Below are 13,400 nucleotides of genomic sequence, written 5' to 3' on the forward strand. Positions count from 1 at the left end.
AATACCCCATAATGACAAAGTGTAAACAGGTTTTTAGACATTTTTGTAAATGTATTAAATAAAACATAGAAATACCTTATTTACATGAGTATTCAGACCCTTTGCTATGAGACAATTTGCAATTTGATCAATTTTAGACTAAGGCTGTAAAATCTGATTATTTTCCCGAATGCACTGTAAGCATGAGGGCTATACAATATACAGTATATTATAATATATATTGATAATATAGCAGCTGCTCTATGTCAGTGGATTCAACTTTTATTGGAGGGCAACTATTGAACTTTGTCTGTGTAACAATCCCCTTCAGTTTTTTCCTGTGCTTTAAAGTTTGAGAGCAAAGAAGCAAACATTGTTTTGACTACAAGTCCCTTCATTCAGGTAGGATCAATGATAATTGATATATTGGTGACAAGGTCCTCTCCTCCAGTGAGGTTCTCAACCTGGGTGCGATATTTGACAGTCCGCTCTCGTTTGAGGCGTACATCAAAAGTGTGACCAAACCTGAATTTTTCCATCTACAGAACATTGCCAGGTTACGACCTTTGCTGTCACAACCTGCAGCAGAACGACTCATCCACGCCTGTATCTTGCTCTGCCTGGACTACTGAATAGCTCTGTTTGTTGGTGCGTATGCCATGTGTCTAAACAGGCTACAATATGTCCAGAACTGTGCTGCACGTGTCCTCACCTACACCTCCCTCCGTGAGCACATCACTCCAGTGCTGTTCATCATCCACTGGCTCCCCATATGCTCATGCATTGACTTTAAAATCCTGATTCACACCTACCAAGCTATCCACAACTCTGGACCCAAGTACCTGTCTGACATCCTACCATCCTGCAGCCTTCGCTCCTCCAGGTCCATCTCCCTTCAGCATCCCAACATCAGACTAAAAACTATGGGTGACAGGGCTTTCAGCTGTGCAGCTCCTCGGCTATGGAACGCACTTCCAGTCACTGTCAGGGCTGCAGAGTCTCTGGCCTCGTTTAAGGAATAGCTAAAGACTGAGCTCTTCAGAAAAGCTTTCAAAGACCTCTGTTAATTCAGTTCTCCTACCCACCAGATCTGACGACACCTGTATATAGCTTTGATTGTTGTCTGCTTACAATCTTCTGTGTTTTGGATTGTTTTTATTATTATTTGTACTACATTTGTTATTTTCTTCTGCGCCTTGGGTGTGAGAAGCGCCTTACAAATTAAATTAATTATTGTTATGCAAGTTCATCTAATGTTCCTTCTCAGTACATCGGTGTGTTACTTGATGAATTTATTAAGAACCACATGGGGCCGATTTCCTGGATGCAGATTTAACCTAGTCCAGGAGTAAATTCTCAATGGAGATTTTACATGGAGCTTGTTTTAATCCAAGATAATGCTTAATCTGGGTCTGATAAAATGACACTTTGTCATATTACATTTTTTCTTTAAATGACAATTTTCTTTTATGAATATTTTTGACCAATTTTCTAACACCCAAACTATACCATTTCAATCATTAATCAATCTGTCTGATTACATAGTGGGAATAGAAATTCAATTGAATATTAACTATCATTACATTGTAATTACATTATAATGCATTTATTACATTAATGTTTTATTGTTATATATTTTGTGATTATGTATATTAGACTATATATATATATTTTTTTTTACAATTATTATGATGCATATATATATATTTGTATTATTATGATGTCGTCCATGTTTTCAGCAGAACTGCCCTAGGTGTAGACTAATACGAAAGAGTTAATTCTTAAAATTTGTTGAGTAGCTGTGACTAGGGCTACACTGTGATTGGGCAAAAGTTCCGAGCTGGGATGGACCGCCTTTCCCTCGGCTGTTTGTTTGCCTGCGGTCGATTACTGGATGGCAAGGTCTGTTAGCTCAATTATTGCAAAAAGGTATTTGGATGCAAATTGCGATAAAAAAAATAAATAAACAGATTAGGCCTACAGCGTCTCATCCGAAATTCATAAGGGTAGGAGTTAACTGTAGCCTACCGCGAGCAGAGGACTTTTATATATTTAGTTTTTACGCACGCGTTCTGTCCGGTGTGGTGGTCTCGCACGAGCGTTATGTGATGACTGTCATTCAAAAAACTAGAACTAGATTTGATCTCTCGCATGTTTGATATTGACGTTCAATAGTGTTCTTTGTATTGGAGGGTACAATAGTTTTCAATAACTGAGCCACAGGTACCTGAGCGACAGTGCGTGCAGTTCAACATTTAGTGGATATTGATTTGTTGACTATTTGGATTAGATCACCTTTGATGCAAATGTAAAGGCAATAAGAATGATAGACTTGCCGTTAGTGGGAAACCGATCCAATACAAATCATTGCTGCAGGACGTTTCAGGTAAGTCACTACTTACTAACTTGTATTATTTTAAGATGTGTTATTGGCCCTGGTTACAATGTGATTATTTTTAGGCAGCTGATTTTAGAAGGATGCGTGTTTATTTTAGAAAAGGCATAAGTAGACAACTTTTAATTAACACTACAGATTATTACTAATGTTTTAGTAATAGGATAGTACACAGCTGTATTGCATAAATCAAAATGTTTGTGTTCATCATAAAATATAGTTAGTCTATATTACCTTATAAAAGCTATTATTTGTTGTCCACTTTTGAGTGTAGAATGTTGTCATTCCACTGATTCACCATGTCTCACTGATCTACCATGTCTCACTGATCTAGAGCGGAATGTAGCCTAGTGGTTAGCGAGTTGGGTCAGTAACCGAAAGGTAGTTCCAACCTTTCTGAGTCGACTATGTGAAAAATCTGTTGAGCAAGGCACTTAACCCAAATTGCTCCAGGGGTGCTGCAACAATGAGGACCCTGGCCTCGACCCAACTCACATAGGACATGTTTATTTTATGATATATGTGGATGGTTCATTAGCAGGTAGATTAACTGTAGTTTATACATCAGTATCTATAACCAATTCTAATATAATGAGTTAGGAGGACATATCTAGTTCCCCAATAGCAGATGCTTTAATATAACAGTCAATGTAATGTCATGTTGATAATTCTTATCACAGATTAAATTCTAAACTCTAAAGGATGTTCCTAATTTCAAATGACTTACAATTTGATGTACAAAGTGGCAGAAAGAATAACTCCTCTATCCAGAAACAGAGGGTCATATGAACAGAATAAGAGCTGCTCGTTTGAATGAAGATCATAAATAAAAAGCCTAAATTGCTTTTCCAGAAACACATTACCTAGTGTTGGGAACAGAATTCTTGTATTTTCCAGTCTGTTAAATGACTAACAACTTGTTTTAATGTCACTAGTTACAAGACTGTAAGTCTGTTAGATTTACTCAATGCCTTGACTATCCCACTTCCAAAGAAACATCTGTGAGATAATATTGTTGTTGTAAAACCATATCCAGTAGCTTAGAGATGATGTGGATAAAACCAGTATGTGTTGTTGCACCTCGCCTCACTGTGAATTGTCTTGTTTTCTCCTTATCCCAGATTTGAAGTGTTGAAACCTGCGATCCAGAAAGAATGGGGCATTTATGGATTTGCCTGCTCATTTGTGAAATAATCCTGTTGTCTGACTGTGCACGGGGTGAGTAGTAACTTAGTAGTAAGCAACAATAACAACTGAAAGTGTTTTAAAGAGTAACTTTTTTGGATGGAAAACCAGATGTTTAAGGCTAAGTTATAGTGAGACACAAGTTCTGGTCTTCGTTTTGACAGTTCATTGCAAAAGTGATATATTTTGGTCTTTTAGTAGTAAATCTAGCTCTTTCCCCCCAGCGGTTCAACTCTACCATTGAAATTGTGATGTAGAGGCACCTTGAGAAGGTGCCTCTACGTCATCTTAAGGTAGGGGTTCGGTATGAAATACACTCCCTTCTAGATGTGCTGGGTGGTACCACCTCAAAGCTTACTATAAAAGAAGGTGACAGCGGGCCTTATTTGCCAATGGTCTTGGTAAGTGGAGTGTGCCAATATATTTTGCATGATGCTTCCTTGAATAGACTACTGACGTTACACAACATTCTAAAAGGCAGTAGGGCACATTTCCACATATGACGAAATACAACGTTTTTGCTTACCATTTCATACATATCTATGGGCTTTTACTAAGGGAAAAAAAACATGTAAACTATGAGGATTATACCTTTCTATTCGTAGCTACATCCATCATAACAAGAAATGGATGACAATGGTGGTCGTGTCAACTCATTGTATTTTTTCCTAACCGCTATGACTGGTGGCGCAGGCTGCCAAGAAAGTTGGCTCATAGTTCAATGTTTGTGATTTCTAATACCTGTGAGAGGAGTCACCCTGGTAGTAGGTTTTTATACAGTACCCAAGACGGATCTATGAGATAATTTCACTATTGGGAAAAAGAGCTACTCCGTAAATACGGCGATGCGGGTTGTATTGAATTGAACCCCTAATCTTAATTTTCAAGGTGATTATTAAAATTTTCTTCCCAACACAATACCTCAATAAATGTAAGTCCACATTTCAGATGTTTTCTTTGCACCCCATGGGGGATTGAATTTACACTATAAGTGGTAATAGATAGCAGGAACTCAGTGCCACTGTACGCTAACTGTCTAGAGCCGTATTTGCTCGCAATGCACATCATTTTATTATCAGAGCGTTCCAGTGGACTTCTGGTAAGTATGCTTTAGTGAAAAAGTGTTTGGATCAGATACAATTCGTTTACCCTCCCCAAAAATGAATATTTATGAGCAATTCCCTCTACCCACAACCTTTCACCTGAAGTAGATCTGTAGGCAACCATCTTCAAAAAGTGCATCACCACAGTGAGGACTGATGATATCTACGACAAGCTGCTGATTCACAACTTTGTATTTTTCTGTACAAAATTGTGGTTGTGTAACTCAAGTTAGTGGTATAGTCCATTCGGACTTAGGGACTACCCTCCATTTTCTAACGGACCCTGCCTAGATCACACAGCTTTTGGCACCCTCCGTTTTCTAATGGACCCTGCCTAAATCACACCTTTTGACTGCAGCGCAGTGTGCAAGTGTCAAGTGAGGTGTGCAGATAGTGTACTCCTCACCCTCCTGCTGCCCAAACTCCTCACACTCCTGATGCCCACCCTCCTCACACTCCTGATGCCCACCCTCCTCACCCTCCTGCTGCCCAAACTCCTCACACTCCTGATGCCCACCCTCCTCACACTCCTGATGCCCACCCTCCTCACCCTCCTGATGCCCACCCTCCTCACCCTCCTGCTGCCCAGCCTCCTCACCCTCCTGATGCCCACCCTCCTCACCCTCCTGCTGCCCAGCCTCCTCACCCTCCTGATGCCCACCCTACCTCACCCTCCTGCTGCCCAGCCTCCTCACCCTCCTGATGCCCACCCTCCTCACCCTCCTGCTGCCCAGCCTCCTCACCCTCCTGATGCCCACCCTCCTCACCCTCCTGCTGCCCAGCCTCCTCACCCTCCTGATGCCCACCCTCCTCACCCTCCTGCTGCCCAGCCTCCTCACCCTCCTGATGCCCACCCTCCTCACCCTCCTGATGCCCACCCTCCTCACCCTCCTGCTGCCCAGCCTCCTCACCCTCCTGATGCCCACCCTCCTCACCCTCCTGATGCCCACCCTCCTCACCCTCCTGCTGCCCAGCCTCCTCACCCTTCTGATGCCCACCCTCCTCACCCTCCTGCTGCCCAGCCTCCTCACCCTCCTGATGCCCACCCTCCTCACCCTCCTGCTGCCCACCCTCCTCACCCTCCTGATGCCCACCCTCCTCACCCTCCTGCTGCCCAGCCTCCTCACCCTCCTGCTGCCCAGCCTCCTCACCCTCCTGCTGCCCACCCTCCTCACCCTCCTGCTGCCCAGCCGTAGCTGTGTCTGATCTAGACTCAACAGACTTCTAGTCTGTCTGTCTGTCTGTCTGTCTGTCTGTCTGTCTGTCTGTCTGTCTGTCAGTCTGCTTGCTCTGGCCTGCCTTTCTGTATGTCTGCCTCTCTATCTGTCTGTTTGTGGGGAAAGCAAGGGGGCATGGGGAGCCAAACACACGGCGCTCAGGCAGATAGGATCAGTGAGTCACACAGTCAAGCAGTCATGGAGACGCTTAAGCAAAAGTAAACAGAGACCCATAGAGAGCAATGCGATTAGATTAAGCAATTTATGTTTGTTTGCTGTGCAATGCCACAGTGTTTCTGATCGTGAATGGAGCAAGGCGGCAAGGATAGCTGTGGGCTTAAAGGTAGAAGAGACAACCTTACTGGTCTTCCTGGTGATGATATCGGAGGGGGTTCCTCACTGGGTTAGCCTAGCTAGCGCCTCACTGGGGTTAGCCTAGCTAGCGCCTCACTGGGGTTAGCCTAGCTAGCGCCTCACTGGGGTTAGCCTAGCTAGCGCCTCACTGGGGTTAGCCTAGCTAGCGCCTCACTGGGTACACAGAGGGAGAGATAGACGATGGCATGCGGATATTAGAGAAACAAACTTCTTCCTTTCTTCATGAAGTCTGATATGACAGGTTTGATAAGACTGAGACAAGCATGGTGGTTGTACAGAAAACAAAATAGCTCAGAGATACTGAAACCGAATCAGAGATTATTTTCCACTTGATCTGAGATACATTGCACTCCATTTGACCCAACGCTGGGCTTTGGACATACTGTGGGGGGGTCAACAATGGCAACTCAACATACAGTAGAAAATCTTGAGTCCACATCAAAACATATGCTGACATTCTATAATTATTTTGTGACCTTAGTTTCATACCTTCAGATGGGAACTTCAGGAGTAGAAAAGGAACATACTTTCAAAACTACAGCACACGTAACAACACTTTTGCTATGATGTGGAGTAGGGAATGCATTTTGAAAGGTTTCTGGTTCGAATCCCGAAGACGACTAGGTGAAAAATCTCTCTGTGCCCTTGAGCAAGGCCATTAACCCTAATTGCTCCTGAAAGTAGCTCTGGATAAGAGCATCTGCTAAATGACTAACATGTCATTCCAAAGGAACAACAATAACCCTCGACCCCATTTGAGTTCTCCCCTCCTAAATAAGAGTTTGCTGTTCCTGTGTGTCCTTGGTGCACGGGGAATGCAGAACATCACGTCAGATGACAAATATTTTCCGCTACATGCGGAAGCACAGTTTGGGCCCAGCTGCCAGAGAGGCATATGAACTATATAAGCTTATGCAATGATTCAGGGTCTGCATGGTCGAGAGAGAGACTATTAATGCCGAAATGTGGGTATTAACATCTGTGCCAACTAAATGGGGAAACAAGTAAGTCATGGGATAGTTACCATAACAGTTAAAAAAAACAAAATTATGATCACAAATGAAATTGAACTGCATTCACCTTGGTATCATTGTCTTGTTTAGTAAAGTCTGACTCATTATGACGTACAGGATCGTGGGGCAGAAAAGGTAGACTAAATACTAGCAGCATTTGCTTTTAGTCAATGGAGACGGGCAGCCATATGGACACGTGGAGATGTGGGGGCTTTTGGAGGTGGAGCTGTTTGGTTTGTAGGGGCCTGCTGTGCTGTTTGTACAAACTAGGACCACCGTGCGGCTACATGCTGGTGTGTCAATGAGAGGCAGCCCTCCAGGATTCATGATTGAGCATCTGGACACATCTTTATAGAGTAAACCACCAAACGGGCTGATGCTCTAAACGTATACAATGAAAATAAATACAGTCTGCTTATCTAACTTTCTTGTATTCCTCTGAGCCTTCTAAAAGTCAATAGAAACTGAGATGAGGTTGAGTCCCTCTCTCTCTCTCCTTCCATCGTTCCATATCTCCTTCCCTCCCTCCCTCGATCGCTCTTTCCTTCAATCTCTCTCTCCCTCCATCTCACCCTCTTTCCATCTCACCCTCTTTCCGTCCATCCGTCCCTCCCTCCATCTCTCCCTTCCCACCTCACACTCCTCCCACTGCAGCAGTTTATGGATAGCTCTAAGCCAGAGGGAATGTGTGAAGTTAATTTAGAGTGTTGGAGAAACATAGCTGAGCCACTGGGTAGCCTTTGGTCCCTTCACAGCTCTGTATAATATCCACAGTGCCTAGAGTGTGGGTTAAGCAAACAGTAGTTACATTTAGAATAGGAATTGATGCATATGTCTTGGTTAAAGTCAATGTTATTAACAATGACAAAGTGTGTGTATTGAGACAAATGTGTCATAAAATGTAAATACTATATTGCAAAGTTATAATAAATTCCTATTGGCATTTCCAGGAAATGATGCACACAAAACCGTCAGGCAAAGCTCAGACATAAACCGTCTTCCAGACGTGACAAACAGAGCTGAGTGTGAGTGAGGAATGAGCGATCTGCTTCAGTGCATGTCAATGAGGAGGATAGATCCATCGAGCAAGGCTTCTGTCAGACTATAGGCCATAAAGTGATTATTAGCATGTCAGATGGTGTTTACACAGCAACCATCTTTCTCTCGCTTCTCCTTATTAGCATTGGGCTGCTAATCACATTCCCCAGTAATGAAGCTGTGTTACCCAGGAGGTCGTAAATTGATTTAAGACTGGGAACAGCATGTTGCTGAGTTGAGGATGTGGTGATTAGGAAGCAAAGTCTGGCTTCAAAAGGAACTGAATTAAACAGGAGCTCAGATAAAGTCAATGTTAGTTTAGCACGTCTGGTGTTTGTGTTTTAATGTGTCCATCAAGACACCTCAGGGGTAGGTTGATGGTTTTTATCCCACAATGGCAGAGGGTGGTATGAGGACACCCTGCACTAGTCCTCCTGGTACAGAATCATGGTGTTCAATGGGACTGGGATAGGTGCCCTGTGTAGGAGTGAGGAGAAACAGCTCCATTAGAATAGAGGAGGGAAAGATAGAGAGCTCTCCTGCAGTCCAACTGGCCTCCTGTTTTCACCAGTCCTCCCTGCAGTCCTCCAGTCTTGTCTGACATGACTTCCATTAGGCTAGCCAGAAGCCTCTGGCTAGACAATCAATGTCAATCAATGTTGCAAACACATTAGCCACTGAAGGCAACATCTTTATATTGTTGCGGATGTATTGGAATTATGCCACACCCACACTAACATACTTTCCTGCCTGAAATAGCCACAACATAGACAGACAGGCAGACAGACTAGAGGTCTGTTGAGTCTAGGTCAGACACAGCTATGGCTGGGCAGCAGGAGGGTGAGGAGGCTGGGCAGCACATACTCTCACAGACAGTGCATTGTGTCGTACAGTGGTGAAACAATAGTTTATTGTTGGTGGCTGGAGCCTGTGTTTGGTCATTGCTACAGGTCAGAGGGCAGCAGGGAGTGTGCATGCCTGACCTTTCACCAAGGGCTTACAATAACACACCAGTCCTCCTGCAGAATATTTTTCTCCTCTTTGTGTGCCTTCAGAGAGTATTCACATCCCGGTACATTTTCCACATTTTGTTGGGTTACAAAGTGGAATTAAAATGGATTTGATTGTCTTTTTTTGTCAATAATCTGCCCAAAATACTTTGTACTGTCAAATTTGAAGAAAAATTATAAAACAAATGTAAAAAATATGAAAAATGAAACACTGTCTTGATTAGATACTGTACAATGCTGTGAAAAAGTATTTACACCCTTTCTGATTTTCTTTTTTCTCCTAGCTATTGTTTTAATACTGAATGTTATCAGATCTTCAACCAAAACCTACAATTAGATAAAGGGAACCTGAGTTTACAAATAACGAATAACAATTATACTTATTTTATTTATTTAATTAAACAAAGTTATGCAACACCCAATTCCCCTGTGCGAAAAAGTCATTGCCCCCTTACACTCAATAACTGGTTGTACCACCTTTAGCTGCAATGACCACAACCAAATGCTTCCTGTAGTTGTTGATCAGTCTCTCACATCTCTGTGGAGGAATTGCTTTCACTCAGCAACATTTGGGGGTTTTCAAGCATGAACTGCTTGTCTCAAGTCCTGCCACAACATCCCAATCGATATTAGGTCTGGACTTTGACTAGGCCATTCCAAAACTTTTTAACCATTTTCATGTACAGTGCATTCGGAAAGTATTCAGACCCCATGACTTTTTCCACATTTTGTAATGTTCTGCTTTATTCTAAAATTGATTAAATTAAATTTTTTGCTCATCAATCTACACACAATACCCCATAATGACAAAGCGAAAACAGGTTTTTAGAAACTTTAGCAAAATTGTAACAATTTTGTTAAAAATATACACTGCTCAAAAAAATAAAGGGAACACTTAAACAACACAATGTAACTCCAAGTCAATCACACTTCTGTGAAATCAAACTGTCCACTTAGGAAGCAACACTGATTGACAATACACTTCACATGCTGTTGTGCAAATGGAATAGACAACAGGTGGAAATTATAGGCAATTAGCAAGACACCCCCAATAAAGGAGTGGTTCTGCAGGTGGGGACCACAGACCACTTATCAGTTCCTATGCTTCCTGGCTGATGTTTTGGTCACTTTTGAATGCTGGCGGTGCTTTCACTCTAGTGGTAGCATGAGACGGACTCTACAACCCACACAAGTGGCTCAGGTAGTGCAGCTCATCCAGGATGGCACATCAATGCGAGCTGTGGCAAGAAGGTTTGCTGTGTCTGTCAGCGTAGTGTCCAGAGCATGGAGGCGCTACCAGGAGACAGGCCAGTACATCAGGAGACGTGGAGGAGGCCATAGGAGGCCAACAACCCAGCAGCAGGACCGCTACCTCCGCCTTTGTGCAAGGAGGAGCAGGAGAAGCACTGCCAGAGCCCTGCAAAATGACCTCCAGCAGGCCACAAATGTGCATGTGTCTGCTCAAACGGTCAGAAACAGACTCCATGAGGGTGGTATGAGGGCCCGACGTCCGGTGCTTACAGCCCAACACCGTGCAGGACGTTTGGCATTTGCCAGAGAACACCAAGAATGGCAAATTCGCCACTGGCACCCTGTGCTCTTCACAGATGAAAGCAGGTTCACACTGAGCACGTGACAGATGTGACAGAGTCTGGAGACGCCGTGGAGAACGTTCTGCTGCCCGCAACATCCTCCAGCATGACCGGTTTGGCGGTGGGTCAGTCATGGTGTGGGGTGGCATTTCTTTGGGGGGGCCGCACAGCCCTCCATGTGCTCGCCAGAGGTAGCCTGACTGCCATTAGGTACCGAGATGAGATCCTCAGACCCCTTGTGAGACCATATGCTGGTGCAGTTGGCCCTGGGTTCCTCCTAATGCAAGACAATGCTAGACCTCGTGTGGCTGGAGTGTGTCAGCAGTTCCTGCAAGAGGAAGGCATTGATGCTATGGACTGGCCCGCCCATGCCCCAGACCTGAATCCAATTGAGCACATCTGGGACATCATGTCTCGCTCCATCCACCAATGCCACGTTGCACCACAGACTGTCCAGGAGTTGGCGGATGCTTTAGTCCAGGTCTGGGAGGAGATCCCTCAGGAGACCATCCGCCACCTCATCAGGAGCATGCCCAGGCGTTGTAGGGAGGTCATACAGGCACGTGGAGGCCACACACACTACTGAGCCTCATTTTGACTTGTTTTAAGGACATTACATCAAAGTTGGATCAGCCTGTAGTGTGGTTTTCCACTTTAATTTTGAGTGTGACTCCAAATCCAGACCTCCATGGGTTGATAAATTGGATTTCCATTGATTATTTTTGTGTGATTTTGTTGTCAGCACATTCAACTATGTAAAGAAATGTTTTTTTAATAAGATTATTTCATTCATTCAGATCTAGGATGTGTTGTTTAAGTGTTCCCTTTATTTTTTTGAGCAGTATATATATTTACATAAGTATTCAGACCCTTTGCTATGAGACTTGAAGTTGAGCTCAGGTTCATCCTGTTTCCATTGATCATCTTTGAGATGTTTCTACAACTTGATTGGAGTCCACCTGTGGTAATATTAATTGAATGGACATGATTTGGAAAGGTACACACCTGTCTGTATTAGGTCCCACAGTTGACAGTGCATGTCAGAGCAAAAACCAAGCCATGAGGTCGAAGGAATTGTCCGTAGAGCTTCAAGACAGGATTGTGTCGAGGCACAGATCTGGGGAAGGCTTCCAAACAATTTCTGCAGCATTGAATGTCCCCAACAACACAGTAGCCTCCATCATTCTTAAATGGAAGAAGTTTGGAACCACCAAGACTCTTCCTAGAGCTGGCTGCTCGGCCAGACTGAGTATTCAGGGTAGTGTCACTCTGACAGAGCTCCAGAGTTCCTCTGTGGAGATGGGAGTACCTTTCAGAAGGACAACCATCTCTGCAGCACTTCACCAATCAGGTCTTTATGGTAGAGTGGCCAGACGAAAGCCACTCCTCAGTAAAAGGCACATCACTGCCCGCTTGGTGTTTATCAAAAGTCACCTAAAGGACTCTCAGATCATGAGAAACAAGATTCTCTGATCTGATGAAACCAAGATTGAATTATTTGGCCTGAATGCCACGCCTCAAATCTGGAGGAAACCTAGCACCATCCCTACAGCGAAGCATGGTGGTGGCAGCATCATGCCTGGGATTGAAGGGATTGAAGGGAAAGATGAACGGAGCAAAGTACAGAGAGATCCTTGATGAAAACCTGCTCCAGAGCACTCAGGACCTCAGACTGGGGTGAAGGTTCACCTTCCAACAGGACAACGACCCTAAGCACACCATCAAAACAGCGCAGGAGTGACTTCGGGACACGTTTCTGAATGTCCTTGAGTGACCCAACCAGAGTCCGGACTTTAACCCGATTGAACATCTCTGGAGAGACCTGAAAATAGCTGTGCAGCGTCAACCCCCCTTCCAACCTGACAGAGCTTGAGAGGATCTGCAGAGAAGAATGGGATAAACTCCCCAAATACAGGTGTGCCAAGCTTGTAGCGTCATATCCAAGAAGACTCGAGGCTGTAATCGCTGCCTAAGGTGCTTAAACAAAGCACTGAGTAAAGGGTCTGAATACCTATGTAAATGTGATATTCATGTTTTTTTATTTTTAATACATTGGCAAAAATTCCTAAAAAACGGTTTTTGCTTTGTCATTATGGGGTATTGTGTGTAGAAAAAAACTATGTTTAAATCAATTTTAGAATAAGGCTAATCGTAACAAAACGTGGAAAAAGTCAAGGGGTCTGAATAATTTGCGAATGCACTGTAGACTTGATTGTGTGTTTTGGATCATTGTCTAGCTGCATGACCCAGCTGCATGACCCAGCTGCACTTCAGCTTCAGCTCACAGACGGATGGCCTGACATTCTCCTGTAGAATTCTCTGATACAGAGCAGAATTCATGGTTCCTTCTATTAAGGCAAGTCATCCAGGTCCTGAGGCAGCAAAGCATCCCCAAACCATCATACTACCACCACCATGCTTGGCCGTTGGTATAAGGTTCTTACTGTCGAATGCAGTGTTTGGTAACATTATGTCTGGCAAAAAAAGTTTTTC

The 13,400-nt window shown here is 43.7% G+C and overlaps 1 protein-coding gene across 1 annotated transcript in view; it reads left to right on the forward strand.

The window, feature by feature from the left end:
- The first annotated feature begins 1,649 nt into the window (after positions 1 to 1,649).
- The window catches only part of fgfrl1a (fibroblast growth factor receptor like 1a), a 106,904-nt gene continuing 95,153 nt past the window's right edge, over positions 1,650 to 13,400 (forward strand). Inside the window, exons 1-2 of the mRNA XM_029771497.1 lie at positions 1,650 to 2,365; positions 3,496 to 3,592. Coding sequence (XP_029627357.1) covers positions 3,529 to 3,592 — 64 coding nt within the window. The 5' untranslated portion in view covers positions 1,650 to 2,365; positions 3,496 to 3,528. The remainder of the gene's footprint in view (positions 2,366 to 3,495; positions 3,593 to 13,400) is intronic.

Source organism: Salmo trutta, chromosome 13, assembly GCF_901001165.1.
Source record: "Salmo trutta chromosome 13, fSalTru1.1, whole genome shotgun sequence".
NCBI classification, from domain to species: Eukaryota; Metazoa; Chordata; class Actinopteri; order Salmoniformes; family Salmonidae; genus Salmo; species Salmo trutta.